The sequence below is a fragment of the Mustela nivalis genome, assembly GCF_964662115.1.
Source record: "Mustela nivalis genome assembly, chromosome: 12".
NCBI lineage: Eukaryota > Metazoa > Chordata > Mammalia > Carnivora > Mustelidae > Mustela > Mustela nivalis.
Window position 1 is genome coordinate 66,538,091 of NC_139031.1, and position 17,008 is coordinate 66,555,098.

A 17,008-nucleotide genomic window follows, 5' to 3' on the forward strand; every position below is an offset into this window, starting at 1 on the left:
AGTGTTCTAAGATTCACTGTTTATGCACCACAACCAGTGCTCCATGCAGTAGGTGCCCTCCTTGGTTTCTATTCTAATCTCTATCTTCTCTTGACACTATCCATCTTCCTGTCTGTGTTCAATATAATAAATAATTTTGTTTTCACATACAAAGAATATTTCTACAGAGGATTCTTCAAGTATGGGATGATGTCTACCACCAGGGGCTAGTGCGTGCATGTGTGTGTCTGTGCGTATGCCTGTGTACATGTACAATGCCTAGGCTAGATCAAGCATGGATATACAGTCTTCAACTAAATGTTTTCCAAACATCTTGATTCTGGGTTTCAATGACAATGACCAGTACTGTAGATTTTGGGATCACAAACTAAAGGATGTAATAAAATGTAATGATTTTAAAGATCCAGTCAAATTGGAGTCTATAAAGTTGTTTAAAAAAGTTTTATATTTCTCCTATTCTTCAGGCCCCTCCCATCACCATAACTGAATCTCCATTTTAAGCTTGATTTCCATTTTTAAGCTCCTCCATTTCTGTTACTGACAGCTAAAGATAGTGAGAATTATTCTATTATTTGAAGTGTAATAGTTTTATTTAGACATTTTGCTATGTGTACCATATAAATCACATAAATAAGTGGCATTATAATTTAAATATAAGTGTGTTTAGTTTTTTGAAAAATGAAGAACTTTCTATCAACAGATTCTTTTCTAAAAAGAACTCACTGGGTTTAAAAACAACATATACTCTGTATTGTATACACGTACAGCCTTATTGTTGGGTATCTTTTTCTTCCCCTTTAATATGAATCACAAAATATTTAAAGTGTTAAGGGTTAACAACATCCAGGGTTAAACATTAGAAAGTGAGTACAACTTGCAGAACCTGCATCCATATCTCAGAAGTAAATACTATTTTCAAATGATAATTTTTCCAACTATTATTCAACACACAGCTCTAGAGAGGTTCTTTGAGCACAGTGCCAGTTAATAAGAAACATGGAATATTTAATTTCACACATGAAGCAGAAAGGTGCATATAAGCATTATTTTTCACCAAAACAAACAAACAAAGAAACAAACCTTAAGGAAATAGTTGTTATTGTTATTGCTGTTGCCAGACACTCCTTGCAATTCAGCCACAGTGCTCTAAAATGGTTGACAACACAAATTAAAGAAGGCTTTTCCCCAGTAAAGAGAGCAGCCCAAGGATAAAGGGTAGAAAAAACACTGATGTTCCAGTGCCAGCTAGAACACACACGTTTGAGAACTGGGAGAATGCCTCCCACTCTTAGTTTCTCAACACTATGAACAGTATAAAGTCAATTCACATTATTAAAAGGCTATCCATAATAATTGCAATCTCTTGTTCACACAACACAAGCTGTTTCCAACCAGGAACAGCAAACAGCATGAGTCAAATTCAATGTTATCCCTTTAATGCTTTTCACCTAAAAATTATATTCTTATGAACCATTTAACACTTACGCAAACCATAGCTCCATTGTACTTCGGACTCTAATCATTACATGTTAACACAAGCAATAAAAATGCATATCCATGTAGGTAGCGGCTCTAAATTGTATTTAATATCTTAAAAGATTCTAAAAGCTAATGTTCTCATGATACAGTTATAATTATATTAATTTTCAGTAATGAAAAAAATTATGAACGTGAGCTTAAATTATGTTTTAAGAGAAGGGGCCTCAGTTTCTAGAGTGATGATTAACCTTGTTATAAACTACTGCCTGAAGAGACTTTGAAATACCATCTATAATCTAAGACTTTAAAATGTAATAATTACCATATTTTAAAAGCACATTTAAAGAAGCAAACCAAAAATAATCCTATAATTTCAAAGTGCATATAAAATAGTTTATTTTAATGTGAACGACTATATGCATTTTCTAATTCAAAAAAGTGCTATGGCACCAGCTCATACTTCATTTCTAGTGTGAGCAGACTGTATTTCACATTGCATAATGATCTTTGATAAAAATATAAACCCACAACTTACATACACGACCCATGCTACACAAAACATATACCAGAATTACAACATCCCATCACTAAAAGGCTAAACATTGATAATTGTGGAGTATGACAGGAGATTAAAGTTGTTATTGAAAATTAAAATCTAGTTGAAAAATTTACCATACCCCCAGAATTTCGTGGGATAGTGTTGACTGTGTGAGGGGCTTATTGAACTCCTCCATCGTTACCTTCCAGATTGTTTAAAAAGAGAAAGAAAGAAAAAGAAATGAACAATAATTCTATTATCCAGAAATGCAATTGCTAATTATGGATACATTCTAATCTACATCTTAAATGTTTCAATTGCTCAGATTTAATCTTTCTCTTCCTGACAGGATCCTTCCCCTTATTCTTCAGCCTTTGGGCAAAGCCCTTTTAACTTTTTTTTTTTTTTTTCTTTTAAAATCACAATATTTAATGGAGAGTAAACAGAAACAGGATTGTAAATTAAAACTGATTTGGTTTACTGTAAACTCCTCTAGTTTAAATATTTGGGGGTAAAAAAAAACAGAAAGTGTAGAAATTTAAATGGAGTTTGGGGATTATCTATATATTGTAAATTCTCTTGGAGTACAACTTAGAATGTCCTAAATCATCAAAACAACTACATGTAAACACACACAATGCCTGATAAGGTATTTTTATTCCTGAATATGGTTTTGATAGAGAACTACTGTACTTTCACAATTTTCGGACATATTTCTCACATTGCAATGTTTTCCCTATAGGCAGTTCGAGCAAGCAGCTCCCTTCTATCAATGGAACATTCCAAGTTAGAATCAACCTTGGATGATTTGACCAAAACCAGAAGCTATCTATCCCTCAGTAGACTATGCTGATCTAAGCGCTGGCTCTGGAAATTAGTTGGATGAACTCAGTTGTCCTACATTTAATTAGAAGTTTTTTCCTAGTTGGCCCAGGGAATGTCACAGGGGATATTGTGAAATAAAAATGATTCTAACTTTGAAATCACAAGATGATTCCATAGATGATAAGAAAAGTGAGAAGTCAAGTGATTCATTACACAATTCAGGATTAACAAATATACGTAAATCAATACATTGTTCAATTACATATAAAATTAACTCAGGATCATTTACCCATTGCATAACCAATGGTTATAGGTTTTTCTCACCTCTGTTATGTCTCTTGGACATTGTACTTTTCATTAACAGAGAGAAAGAGAATAGATAAAAAATAGGGACAGAGAACTCAAATTGCTTTAACAATATTTGGTAGTATGAGTAAAAAATGAATTTAAATAAAGTGTTTATATAAGAGTGAATTTTCATTATTTGTACAGCTTTCATCTCTCCTATGCACAGAATATTAACAGTTGGTTTTAATTGAGCATGTTTTGTCAACACACAAGAAAAGAAAAGGAGAGAAATACAAGTCAGAGGGGAGCATGAGAGAGAAACATAGAGAAAGTCTCCTTGACCTTTTCAGTAAAGTGAAGGTTACTTGGAATAACATAGTAGCAAACATATGATTTCTATTTCCACAACAGAAAATAGAAGAAAAAGTTTAACCTAAAGGTAAACTCAAATTTAAAAAAAAAAATCATACACTCAATTATTCTTCCTTTTAAACCCTATCTTCATAGGATACTTACAGATTATTTGCTGAGAATAAAATAATTCTCCAAGTATTTAATTCCCCTATTATTAGAAATACAGAATAAAGAATCACAGAACCTAAGTATTACATGAAACTCTATCACCCAACACAGGAATCCACTTTCCAACATCTCTTGTCACCCAGTTATTCTGTGGGTGCCCGAACAAAGACAGACCCATTAGTCTACCCCATTCAAAAACAGCAATATGTTGTCAAGTCCCAACTCTGGAGACAGGAAGACCCTATTCCCATCAAAAATCTGCCAACTGGGCGTGCCTGGGTGGCTCAGTGGGTTAAAACCTCTGCCTTCGGCTCTGGTGGGATCGAGCCCCGCATGAGGCTCTCGGCTCCACGGGGAGACTGCTTCCCTTCCTCTCTCTGCCTGCCTCTCTGCCTACTTGTGATCTCTGTCTGTCAAATACATAAATAAAATCTTTAAAAAAAAAAAACTGCCAACTATAGCTATATGACTAGGAAAAGCCTCATTGCTTCATTTCTAGAAAAATCATCTCTTCTGTGTGCTGTAAAGACTACATGAAATCATGTAGGGAAATGCATCTTGCCAAGTGCCAGGCACTGGATATTTATTTACCTTTCTTGGTCCTGAAAACATCTGCTCAGGTGATAACCAACTTTGCTTTCCTCATAAAAACCAGGCAAGCAAGCAAACAAAACTGCATATGATGTGCTCCTAAGTATAAAAGTTGAGTAACAAATATTCATTTTGCATTGATTCAAATTACTAAATTAGAAAAAACATTACATCAAACAAACAAAAAGCTTTAGGGGCTTGAGTTGAAAACCTCTGGGACTGAATGTGATCAATTCTTCAACATAACTGGAAGCAGCATGGAGTACAGAGTAGACGATCTAAAACTTTCATCGGGAGAGCTTTAAAGAACTATCTTATTTTCTCTCTTGCCTTTCGAGACTTGATGTTTTATTTTACACGCTCACAGAACATTAAAAGCTAGAAAGAGTGCAGCCCAATCTCAAAGCCAAAGACACGGAGGCCCACAGACTGCGAAGCCTGGCCCCCTCGCCTTCTTCCACTTGATGTCACCCAAACTCCCCCAAATCTCACACCCAAATTCTTTCTAGCAGAGCCTGCAGAGAATGATTCTACAATCCTAACAACAGGCTGGCCGCCAAAGCAAATCAGTGTCTCTGATAAAATACAAAACACTAGCACAGAGAAACTGAAGGCTAAGATGAAAATTTGAATATTGGAGGAAATCATTTTTAATTTCTAAACCAAGGCAACATTTTTATACATTGTATCTCAGTATAGTAAAAAAAGTACTTGCCATTTCAGATGGACTCTGCAAGTAAAAAATTAAATCAACGAAACAGAATTCTCAGAGATGAATTTAATGATGTGAAGACTTTGTAATGTTTATTCTCCAATTAAAACTTAAAAAAAAAACTTAGCTAATAGACCATTTTTAGTTGTCTACTATAATGAATGGAGAATAAATTACACTGAACGACCAACACGTAAAAAGTTAAGATATACTTGGATTAAAACATTCCAGACTAAAAACACATGAAAATATTTCAATGTCTATTTATTAATCTTCACTATGTCCTGGCTAGAGACCAACAAAGGGCTCTGGATAAAGAATATATTCAGATGGGTAGAGGTTGAACATATAAAGTTGCACTGTCCTTATATCAGGTGGTATAAATAATATGTTTTATCTGAATATTTACTATGTTTATGGAGTATGAAATACTCAGATTAAATTATTGATGGGCCTTTGGACATGCCAATATGAAACACATACACGTTTAAACATGTTTATAATAAAGCATGTTTTCCCATTATATCAATGCACATTTGGCATTTACATTAGAAATAGACCAGCATCTGTATTACATTACAACACACAAGGATTCCGGAGAGCCGTTTTCACTTGGGGGTTAGCTTCTATTCATTTACTTGATCTTCTACAGAGAGCAGGACGCAAAATTATTCCAATATGTATCTGCTCTATGGGATATGTGCTGGTGGAGATGCTTTGTTCTGCGTTATGTTAGCACAAATCACAGTGAGCAGATCCAAAGGATTTTCTCTTCCTGGAAAAAAGAAACCTGAAAACACCCAGAAGTTTTTAACACTTTTCTGTGTGTGTTTGTGTACATATGTGTGCGTTTTTTCAATCAAAATGTTTTGTGTTTTGTTTTTGGTTTTTTTTGTTTTTTTTTTTTCAAAAAGTGTTACAAACTTACTGTAGAAAATTGGGGAAGAAATGGGAAAAAATACAAAGCAGAGAGAGAAAATCACCAAATTCCAACAATAACAGTTACTATTTATGTGTTAGTGTTTTTACTCTTTTTTTTTGTTTCAGTGAATTTCTTTCAATAGTGCAGTAAAACATGACTTACTTGATCTCAAAGCCTTCATGCTGTAAACAGGATACCATTACTTGATTCATAAGTTAATAACAGATGTAAGTAATATTTCTTTCTGTGTAGACACATTCTCCCTGAGAAACTGCAAAGAACCAATCCTACTTTTATGTGGTAAAGAGAGTTTTGTAAAGGAGGAACACAGTGGGGAGAAGGCAGGAAGGACGTTGTGAGCACCACCTACCTCATCGTCGTCGGCATCATACTGGGCGTAGTGCTGCTCCAACAGCTCTCTCTGGCGCCTTTCTTGTTCTAGCGTCTGGCTTATCAACTGGGCAACCTCACTCACTTGTCCTGGCTTTTCTCGCCCAATAACAAATCTGTAGGAAGGTGAAAAGAGACCAATATGGTTGGATTCTCCAGCTTAAAAACAAAAAAAGTAACTTGAGCTCATCACGGTCCGTCAGGCCTCAAGAAGAGGGTATCACATATATACTATAAATGATATGCCTGCATGGAAGGGGAGGTTAGCTCAACTGAACAGGTGACTGCAGACGTACCCTAAAGGAAAAGAAAGGGGAAAAGTAAAGGACAATTAAAAAATGGGGTGTCTGGGTGGCTCAGTCAGTTAAGCATCTGACTCCTGATTTCCACTCAGGTCATGATCTCAGGGTCTTGAGACCAGCCCCGCCTCTGGTGGGTGCTGGGTGTGGAACCAGCTCAAGATTCTCTCTTCTTTTCCTTCTGCCACCCCCAACCCCCCATTTGCATGCTACTCTCTCCAAAAAAAAAAAAAAAAATTACTTTGGGAGAAGACAAGAGAGATGTAATCCATTCTACAGTACTTCACACATTTTTGATGCCCTACAAAGTGGAAGCAAACTCTTAATTTCTTGTACAGCTGAACTTGAGAATCATTTCCCTAATACTGTTCTTTTTACAATGCGAAAACTGCTTCAAAAACATTCTGAGGAATAGAATGCCTTAGGTGGGTAAATAAAGAGGCATTAATTTCTGCTAAGTTACTATAACTCTGGAAATAAGAAAGGGAAACAAATACAGGCTTTGGTTTTTGTTTAGAAGAAAAACTAAAAGAAAAACAAAACAAAACAAAAAACCCTAAAAAAAAAAAAAGAAAAGAAAAACTAAAATAAAAAGAGATCATAGTTTTGGAGAAAGAGATGCTATGAGGAAAGGTGTCGTTTCAAGAAATAAAGGGACAAAGGGAAATATCTGTTCAAATCAATTACTGTAAGAAAAAGTATAAAATAAAAGCAAGGAAGTCATTCGCTGTTGCTAGCTGCAGTCACTTAGGATACAACTTCATCAATACTGTGTCTTGCTTAACCAATTATTATTCACTTAACATCTTTTCATACTAATATATGGTTCTATTTTTCTAAAAATATATGAGTAGTACACATGATTTAGTTTCTACATATCATTTAATTTCATTATTTTGGTTGTAACTATTTGATTAATCATGTTTCTATAGTTAGCTGATGCTGTTCTTAGATTATAGTATGTTGCTGTATTGGATCATAAGTTTAAATGAAATACACCACCATTCTCTGTACAAATGCACTATAAGTCAAAATTTTTATGCATAGATGCTAGAAATTAATTGTCTTTGTAGCAGTATTTTAATATAGTTCCAAATAGGACTTTTAAGTTACGCTTTTGGGTGCTCATTAATCATTTGAGCTATTTTCCTTTGGGAATCAAGTATAAGTAGAGTTTATAAATTATATAATTTTCATCCTTATTCAGGTATAATTTACACATAATAAATTATTATGATCAGCGTTAAATGCATAGTTTGATAAGATTCACACGCATAACCTGTAATCACCACACCAATAAAAATACACATTTCCAGCAACCTAAAATATACCATTTCCCTTTCTAGGAAATCATCCTCACCTTGGGCGCATATTAGATTTGTTTTTTCTTTTGAATTTTGATTCAAATTTGAAAATCAGATTCAAATCTGAAAATTTTGATTTTCAGAACCATAGAGTGTCTGACTTCTTTGGCTCACCATGTTTTGGGAGACTTATCCATGCTGATGCAAATATCAGTAATTCATTCCTTTTTATTACTGAATAGTATTTCATTGTACCAGATGTACTATATTTGCTTATCTATTCTTCTACTGGTGGATATTTAGGCAGGATTTGGTTATTATGAGCAAAGTTACATTTGTGTGCAAGTCGTTGGGGGGGGGCATAAATTTCATTTCTCTTACACAAATAACTAATAGTGGAATTGATAGTCTAGAGTATCTTCAAATTTCAAAGAAATTGCCAAATTATTTTTCAAAGTGGTCATACCGTTTTATAGTCCTGCTAGTAATGCAGGAAAGTTACAGTTGCTTTACTTCCTAACCAACACTTGGTACTGTCTTTTAGAATTCTAGCTATTCCTCTGAATAGCTAATGGTACCTTTATAATGGTTTTAATTTCAATGCTTTGATGACCAATGATATTTAAGTATCTTTTCATGCACTTAATGAACATTCTTATATCTTTTTCGGTGAAATATTTTTTCAAGTCTTTTGCCAATTTAAAAAAATCTGGGTTATCCAGCTTTTTATTATTGTGCTGTAATAGTTCTTTATACATTCTGGATGCATATCTTTATCTATGTATACTGTATGTAATAAACACACATAGATACATACATACATACAAATAATGTCTGTGTATCTGTTTTATTCATTTATTATCACCTCCCAGTCTCTGATTTAACCTCTTTTCTCTTTCTTCCTTTAAAAAAAATTTTTTTAAGATTTTATTTATTTATTTGACACAGAGAGAGAGATCACAGGTAGGCAGAGCAGCAGGCACAGAGAGAGGGGGAAGTAGGCTCCCTGCTGAGCAGAGAGCCCGAGGTGGGGCTTGATCCCAGGACCCTGAGATCATGACCTGAGATGAAGGCAGAGGCTTAACCCACTGAGCCACCCAGGGGCCCCTTAAATTTTTTTTTAAAGATTTTATTTTATTTTATTTGTCAAAGAGAAAGAGAGACTAAAAGCAGGGTGAGTGGCAGGCAGAGGGAGAAGCAGGCTCTCTGAGCAGGGAGCAAGAAGCCCTATGCAGGGCTCGATCCCAGGACCTTGGGATCATGCCACACATCCCAACCTCTTAATTTTCTTAATTGTGTCTTATAAATTGAACTTCAAGGAACTTCACAAGGAAGTTCTCACAAGGAAAGACCTTGTGAGAAATTTTAGAGCAGAAGATTATTTTTAACTTCAAGGACGTTCAATTGATAACTTTTTAAAAGATTTGTGTCTTTTTTTTCTATCTAAGAAATCTTTGCCTCATGTAAGATTTTTAAGATTTCTCCTATTTTCCTATTGAAGTGTTAATGTTTTGAATTTGTATTAGATCTGTATCTTTCAAATTAATTTTCATGCACAATGTTTGGTAAGGGTGGAGCTTCATCATTTTCCACATGGATAACTAGTTGTTTCCACACCATTTACTGAAAAGACTATTCATTACTGCCATTGAATTTACTTCAGCATATTTGTTGAAAATCAGTTGACTAGATACTTGTGGGCTGAATTTTGGGACTTTTCCAATCTCTTCCACTGATGTACTTATCCTTGTGTGAATACCACACTGCCTTGATTGCTATATAATCACTCTTGAAGCTAGTTGGTGTGAATTTTCGAGCTCTGTATATCTTTTCCAAAACTATTTTGACTATTCCAATTTTCCTGCATTTTCACATAAATTTTACAATCAGCTCATTAATTTCTTTTAAAGGCCCATTTGATGTTTGATTTGGGATTGCTTTGACTCTCTAGATCTATTTGTGGAAATAGTTCATGGAAATCCATGAACATGGTGCATTTCTGCATTTATTTAGGTTTTTTTTTACTTTCAGCAATACACTACAACATTCAGGCAAAGTTGTAGCTATGGTTTGTTAAATTTATCTCTATTTCATGTTTTTTCAAGTTACTGGACGTGGTGCTGATTTTTAAATTTGTTTCTAATGGTTTGTTGCTAGAATATACAAATATAATTGACTCTTGAATATTGGCCTTATATTTTGTGACCCTGTTAAACTCACTTATTATTAATCATAGTAGACTTTTACAGATTCCTTAGACTTTTCCTAATAAGATCATATCCACAATGAAGACATTTTTATTTCTTCTTTTCTTAACTGTTTATTTTTCTATTTCATTTGGAGATACTCGGTTTCTGTGATGGAAGGTACATAAAGCCTTTACCATGCCCAACTAATCTAGACATATAAGGACTGTCTTGAATTCATCATATTTTTGGTTAATAGTCTAAAAGTCAGAAATGATGTCTAGGGATATAAATATAAAGCAATTAAGAAACTCATATCTTAGAATGAGAGATTTAGGAAAACTTAGATGGATCTTCTATGTGTCTTCAAATGCATAACAGAGTGGGGGTTGAAGTATCACTTAGCCTATTATAAAGCTGACAGAAATTTGAAGGAAGCAATTAATGTACAAAATGCTACTAACTAAAAACAGCAGCCAAGCTCAAAGTAAAAGGTAAATTAGAATTTAGATTCATTTGAGACATTAATTCTTTAAACTCATTTGAGAATTACATAGTCAGATCTTTTAGTTGAACAGTTTTCCCTAAGAATGGAGAATTTTATTACCTCTGCAAGGCAAGTGTTTAAAATTACTCTGAACACAATTCAGGGAGAGAAAAAGATAAGACTTGGTTCACTTGCCAAGAAGTAAGAACTACTGCTGATGACTCCAGAGGTTAATGAGGGAGTCTTAAGAAAGACCTTGTGAGAAATTTTAGAGCAGAAGATTATTTTTAAAGCCCAAATTATATGATGAGAGCATATCATATAATAATAAAATTATATAATACATCAAAACTCCAATACGATGTGCATGTTTCTTCCTGCCCTCAAAACATGATCTCTAATTCCAAGCCATAATTATTTGTGATGCTAAAACTGAAAGGAACAAATACACGTACAACTGAAATTCCAGAGGAAATAAGTATTGCCCTACATTGCATAAGAAATCAGTATTTTAAACCATGAAGGCATAGTTGCTCAAATCATAGTGTGGCTTTCTGAGTTGGTCCCTACAACTTAACGTTATTCACTATTTGCCCAATAGTTGTTTGTATTCAAAATCACTTTACAGTCTTATGAAATAAAGGTGATTTCTAACAGTATATCAAATAGAGAATTCATCTCATGAGAAATACTTTTTAAAGCATTATGTTAAAGTACACATCTTCATTCAGGCAGCTGTTTAGGGTAGCGTGACAGCACCTAGCTACACACATCTCTAAAGCCTTGTACTCCGCTGTCATTTATAGTTCACATGTGCCTGAGGAGAATGGCATCCTGAGAAGTATGGTTCAGAGGGAAAGCACCCAGAGGTGGAACTAAACTATCCTCCGTGCCTTACTTTCCTCATGTGAAAATTGGTATCTACTTCAGGTGTGTAAAGGAGGGATAAAAGAATAAAATGTGGTATAGACATGAAAGGACATGAGGCACTATTACTGGGACGATGAAAGTGATAAAGTCTCTCATTTGGAGAATGGGTAACATTCAAATTACCTTTCTCTATGTTTTTAAGTGCCTGGTCTATTTTTAAGCTGTGTTTATAAATGGACTCCTGTAACAATATGTATATAATCTAGCACATAGACAATTGAGAAGAAAATGCAAAATTTTAAATTAGGTTATTATTATTTCAATTGTGCATTCACACTATGGATAGCTGTGATAGTGAAATTTAGGGGTTAAAAGTGGCTGTAAAAGGGGAAAAAGGCTATGATAGGACAAATTCACTAAACCAGAAACATGACTCATTGGCTCTGTGACCTTGACTATATTAACATTTCTAAACCTTAGTTTCCAGATTGTCATAAAATGAATATAATAACTTAAGTAAATATTATATAATACATATAAAAAGCTTAACCAAGGACCTACTGCCTAGAGAGTATTTAACAATGTTTGCTGTTGTTTTTACCTGGATAATGTATTAATAGCTAGATGGGGTGAATTCATTTTTAAGGACTATCTGTGTACACTGGTGCCAATTACCTCTTATTTGAATCATCCTAGCTTTGAAAACAGTACATTTTTGAGAGTCAGCCACAGTACAAAGGTAAAATACTTGCACTGAAGTTCTGAGAACCTTAATTTTAGATACCGTCAAAATACAAAAGTAGAGGTCATGTGATCCCTTTAAACTGAATTTTTAAAGTCTTCAAAGCTATAACAATTAATAAAGTCAGCAACAATCAGTCCCTCTAAACACATGTGACCAAATTAACTGATATTTATACACAATTACGAATTAGATTTTAGACATTATCTCTGACAGAAACGATAAACATTTACTTAAATCAGCCTTTAAGATCCTTTAAGAAAACAATATGTTTGCCTGTTACTTTCTAAATTCATTTACTTTGCTTCCACAAGGAATGGATTGATCTGTTCATTTTTTAGTTATAAAGGTTGAGGTAACAGGAGCCAAACTGTAATAGACATTTGGATTAAAAATTCAGTATTTTCTAAGGTTATAATGGACAAATAAAGGCTAGACCTAAAATACAAAATGAGGGTTTATGTGTTCAGCATGACTTGTTGCTAGTGTTTCAAACAATTATCTTGTTTTGATGTGAATTATTTCAATAAGAACTGCCCCCTCATTCCCTCAGGCTGAGATACAATAGAGAAAGACAGATAAATCAGTTTCCCCTTTTCCTTTCATCTATTATCAGACCAAGCAGTGTCCATGCACTGTCTTTTACAGTTTAGATGACGAAATTATACAGGATTTATTGGATTAGTTTATTGAATTCTCTGGTGCGCTGTCAAACAAAAACTAAACAACTATAAAATTACATTTACAATTTGCTGAATTGAAGTCATAAAGATCCTACATGTTCAGTGTAAATGATGTGAGAGGTTATGTTGAAAATTGATGAGTTATGAGTGCCTTGTTTTGCAGATATTTATGATATTTATGATAGTCAAAAATGGTACTTAAATGATGTCAAAATTTCAAATTTTTTACACTAAAGAATTTTTAATGTAGACTTAATCAAGTCTGAAAAAGGAAAAGCTACAGTAGAATATACTTATTAGCTCTTACAAAATCAATTATTTTATTCTGCAACAAATACTTATTGTGCACACACCAAAAACCTGTAAGATATACCTAAAAAATGAAAAGAAAAATAGATACACATCACCTACTCTCATTATATTGGAGTCTTGGATCATAAGATCCCATGGTACTTTTAAATATTTTTGTAGAAAGTGTCTCAGTTTTTTCTAGCAAGTGGTGTTAAGTGCATATTTAGCTGCTTTCACTGAGATTTGCTATTATTATCTTGAGGTTGAAGTCCTACACAGCTACACAGCAAAGCTTTTGCCTCTTCTCATATTTGGGTACCCTTACATATTTTTCCTTTCTATATTGGGATTTAGATTAATATAGCATACTCGATATCATTTAAAAATTTTAAATTCATCTAGGAAAATGTTTGCTTTTTTATGTTTGTTTCAAAATTTTGCTTAAATTCTAGTTAGTTAGCATATAGTGTAATATTGGTTTCAGGACTAAAATTTGGTGATTCATAACTTACATGTAACACCCAGGGCTCATCATAACAAGTACCCTTCTTAATACCTATAACCCATGTAGTCCACCACCTGCCCACCTGCCCCCATCAACCTGTTTGCTTTTAAAAGCTAGACCTTAAATATCTAGATCTGAAATGTTTAAACCTAACTATAAGCATTACTTTTTTGAAATGAATTTTATATATAACCCAACCTTAATCATAAGAACTTTGTTCTACAACTATATTTTAATATAGAACAAAAATAATTGGAATTCTTTAAAAATCTTTTTAAAAATTGCCTAACTCGTGCCACTTCAAGGATTATATGCTATATAATAGGTGTAAACTTAAATTTTTTCTATAAATGCTATACCTTCTCAAGAACAGAACTTTTTGATTTAAAAGCTAACTTCAGGTTTAAATAGTTATGCATACAAATATTTAAAGGAAAAATTTCTGAATGCTAATCTGTATATATTGGCCCCAGAAAATGTCTCATTAAGCCCAAGTCCCCTTTAAAACATTTTTTTGAAATTTCCACTGTTTTTAATCTTTTATCTAATCTTCTATCACAAGTAGTTATAATTTAAAATAATTTAAAAGTTGCAAAAATCATGGTCCCATTCCTCTTGTCTAACCACAAGGGAGTAATGTAAACACAAAATCTGTAAGGACTGAGAATTTGCATGAACATGGTGGTGCCCTCACTGCCCTTCATTACAAATGACACCCCATTATGCATAACCACAAAATCAAGACTCTGATAAAAAGGGAAACTCTCAATTTCCCCTTGTGCTGTAATGGCAACAAAACCTCTTATTAAAACGATGTGAATGAAGCAAAAACATTTCAAGATTTAATGTACTTCAAATGGAAAACCAATGATTTTAGGTAAAAAAAAATTTAGAAAAAAACTTTCATATTTAAAAATTACATATCCAGGGGTGCCTGGGTGGCTCAGTGGGTTAAGCCTCTGCCTTTGGCTCAGGTCCTGATCTCAGGGTGCTGGGATCGAGCCCTGAATCAGGCTTTCTGCTCAGGAGGGAGCCTGCTTCGCCCTCCCCCTCTGCCTGCCGCTCTGCCTACTTGTGATATCTCTCTCTCTCTCTCTGTCAAATAAATAAATAATCTTAAAAAAAAAAAAAGACAATTTCATATCCACGTGTGAATCCAAAAAAAAACAAGTGCATATTTATTTTAAAAATTCAACATGCATTTATATTCTTTTGAGTAGTATAACCTCTTCCAAAAAGGATAGGAAAATATTTAAGACCTTCAGATTAATTTATTTTTTATTATGTGTAACCAGAATTCCTACAAAATCCTCATCTCTAGAAGTGTCATATGGCTCAATGTCAAAAACTCACTAAACACATATGCTAAGGATAAAAGTGTGATGAATGTTATTGACCATAAGTAGCAGTACTTGCCAGAAAGCATTTCAAGTTTAATGTAAATGGCACTGAAGAACAAATATACAATTTATCAGAAATTTCTCATACTGAAGCACAATTGCTCTCCTGTAACATCATTTTCCTATAATTGCTGTCCTCTCGTACTAGGACAGCTATCTGGAGTTTAAAAGAATACCTAAGTCTTTTCCCACAGTTCAATCTTTCAAATACTTCACAATCATTACTATGTCTTCTTAAAATTTTCTATTTTATGTAGAAGTTGGCAGAGTCTTTAATTTTTATATATATACAAGGAAAAAATGTTTAGATATCTCCCCATCCTGGTCAGTCTTTTCCAAGTAGTCTCAAAAATTTTCAGGGTTCTTTTTAAGAGAGGGTAGTCATTAAACAAACTATACTGTGGTACCACATTGATCAGACTGCCTGTCTATCCTTCAATCAGTGATTGATCATTACATAATATGCAGCCTCTAAAATGCACGTAAGTGAACTCTGGCTCCTGATGTTCATGGAGCATAAGAGGGACCTGTTAAGCTCTTTTATCAAATAAAATACAAAACTGATGGAATGTCACTTTGGATATTAAGTTATGAAAAGATGGTAGGTTCCATCTTGGATACTTTCTTGGATTACTTCCTCTGGGAAATCCAGTTTCCATGTTGTTAGCCATCCCTGTAGAGAGGGTCTCATGAAAAAGCTGGAAAGTGATCCTATAAACTGTGAGATAAAAAGTTTGTTGTTTCAAGTCACTCAGGTTGGGGCAACATGTTTTACAACAATAGGTACACTATGTCATTTACATAGTGGTAAACAAGATCAGAGAGGTCCCATTTAAAGTTGTAACACCCCAAAACACATGAGTTCTTAAAGTTATGTTGCAAATCCATGTCTAAAGAAAGAAAAGTGTCCAGACAAGAATTTAATATAGATACTATTTTTTTCAGAAAATTAATAATGGGAAGTATTTTTTATTTTTAAAAAGAAGTATATAGCATAATAACATATACATATTACTGAGGAAGTTCAGTTTGACTACATCTGCCTTTCTTAAGTAGAAATCCCCATTCCCATCAATAAAATTAGTTAGCATGGTGCTTTCTAAGTTAATCATAACTATTAACATACTTTTTTTAAAAATCAGTTTTATTGAGGTCAGATTTATATATATAATAAAATTCGCCAAATTAAAGTTGTCTAATACATTGAGTTTTCACATATACAGACAGCTGAGTCACAAATACAATAGCCACAATATAGCACATTTTTACTGCCTCAGAAATGCCTCTTAAATGCTTGAGGTTTAAAGTAGAGTATAAAGCCTTTTCTGTCTGCCTTCTTAAGTCAATATAATAGTTCTGACAGTCAAATATTGTGTTGAATATATTGGTAATTTATTTCTTAACATTGCAGAGAAATATTTCATTACACAGGCTATAATACAATTTGTATATTCTTTCAGTTAAAGGGCATTTGAGTTGTTTCTAGCTTTATGAACAAAGCTCCTATGAACATGTAAGTATGAGTCTTTGGGTAGATATATGTTTTTATTGCTCTTGAACACAGCGAAGAATAGAATTGCTGGTTGATATGGCAAGTGCATGCTTAGCTTTATAAGAATTTGCCAAACTATTCTGCAAAATGGCTGTGCTAGTTTGCATTCCCGCTGGCAACAAATGAATGTTAAATTTGCTCCACATCCTTGTCAATGCCTAGTATTATCAGTCTTTTAAATTTCAGCCATACTAGTGGGTGTGCAGTAGTACCTCATTGTGGTTTTAATTTGCATTTCCTCAGTGATTAATGATGTTGAGCAGTATTTCATGTGCTTAACTGTATATCCTCCTCAGTAAAGTGTCTCTTTAATTGATTTGCACATTTTTAATAAGATTATACATCTTCTTATTGAATTATAAGAGTTCTTCATATCTTCTAAATAATAGTCCTCTATCAGATAATTGTTTTTGCAAATATTC

General features: G+C 33.6%; 1 protein-coding gene across 12 annotated transcripts in view; it reads right to left on the reverse strand.

The window, feature by feature from the left end:
* Nucleotides 1-17,008, reverse strand: part of PPP1R9A (protein phosphatase 1 regulatory subunit 9A) — a 311,463-nt gene that overhangs the window by 88,979 nt on the left and 205,476 nt on the right. For 5 of the 12 annotated variants that reach the window (XM_082693613.1, XM_082693610.1, XM_082693615.1 and 2 more), the window contains exons 6-8: nt 6,248-6,383; nt 2,157-2,219; nt 1,081-1,146 (exon numbers count right to left, since the gene is read on the reverse strand). In XM_082693613.1, coding sequence (XP_082549739.1) covers nt 1,081-1,146; nt 2,157-2,219; nt 6,248-6,383 — 265 coding nt within the window. The remainder of the gene's footprint in view (nt 1-1,080; nt 1,147-2,156; nt 2,220-6,247; nt 6,384-17,008) is intronic. The other 7 variants (XM_082693612.1, XM_082693611.1, XM_082693620.1 and 4 more) reach the window with 2 other exon arrangements.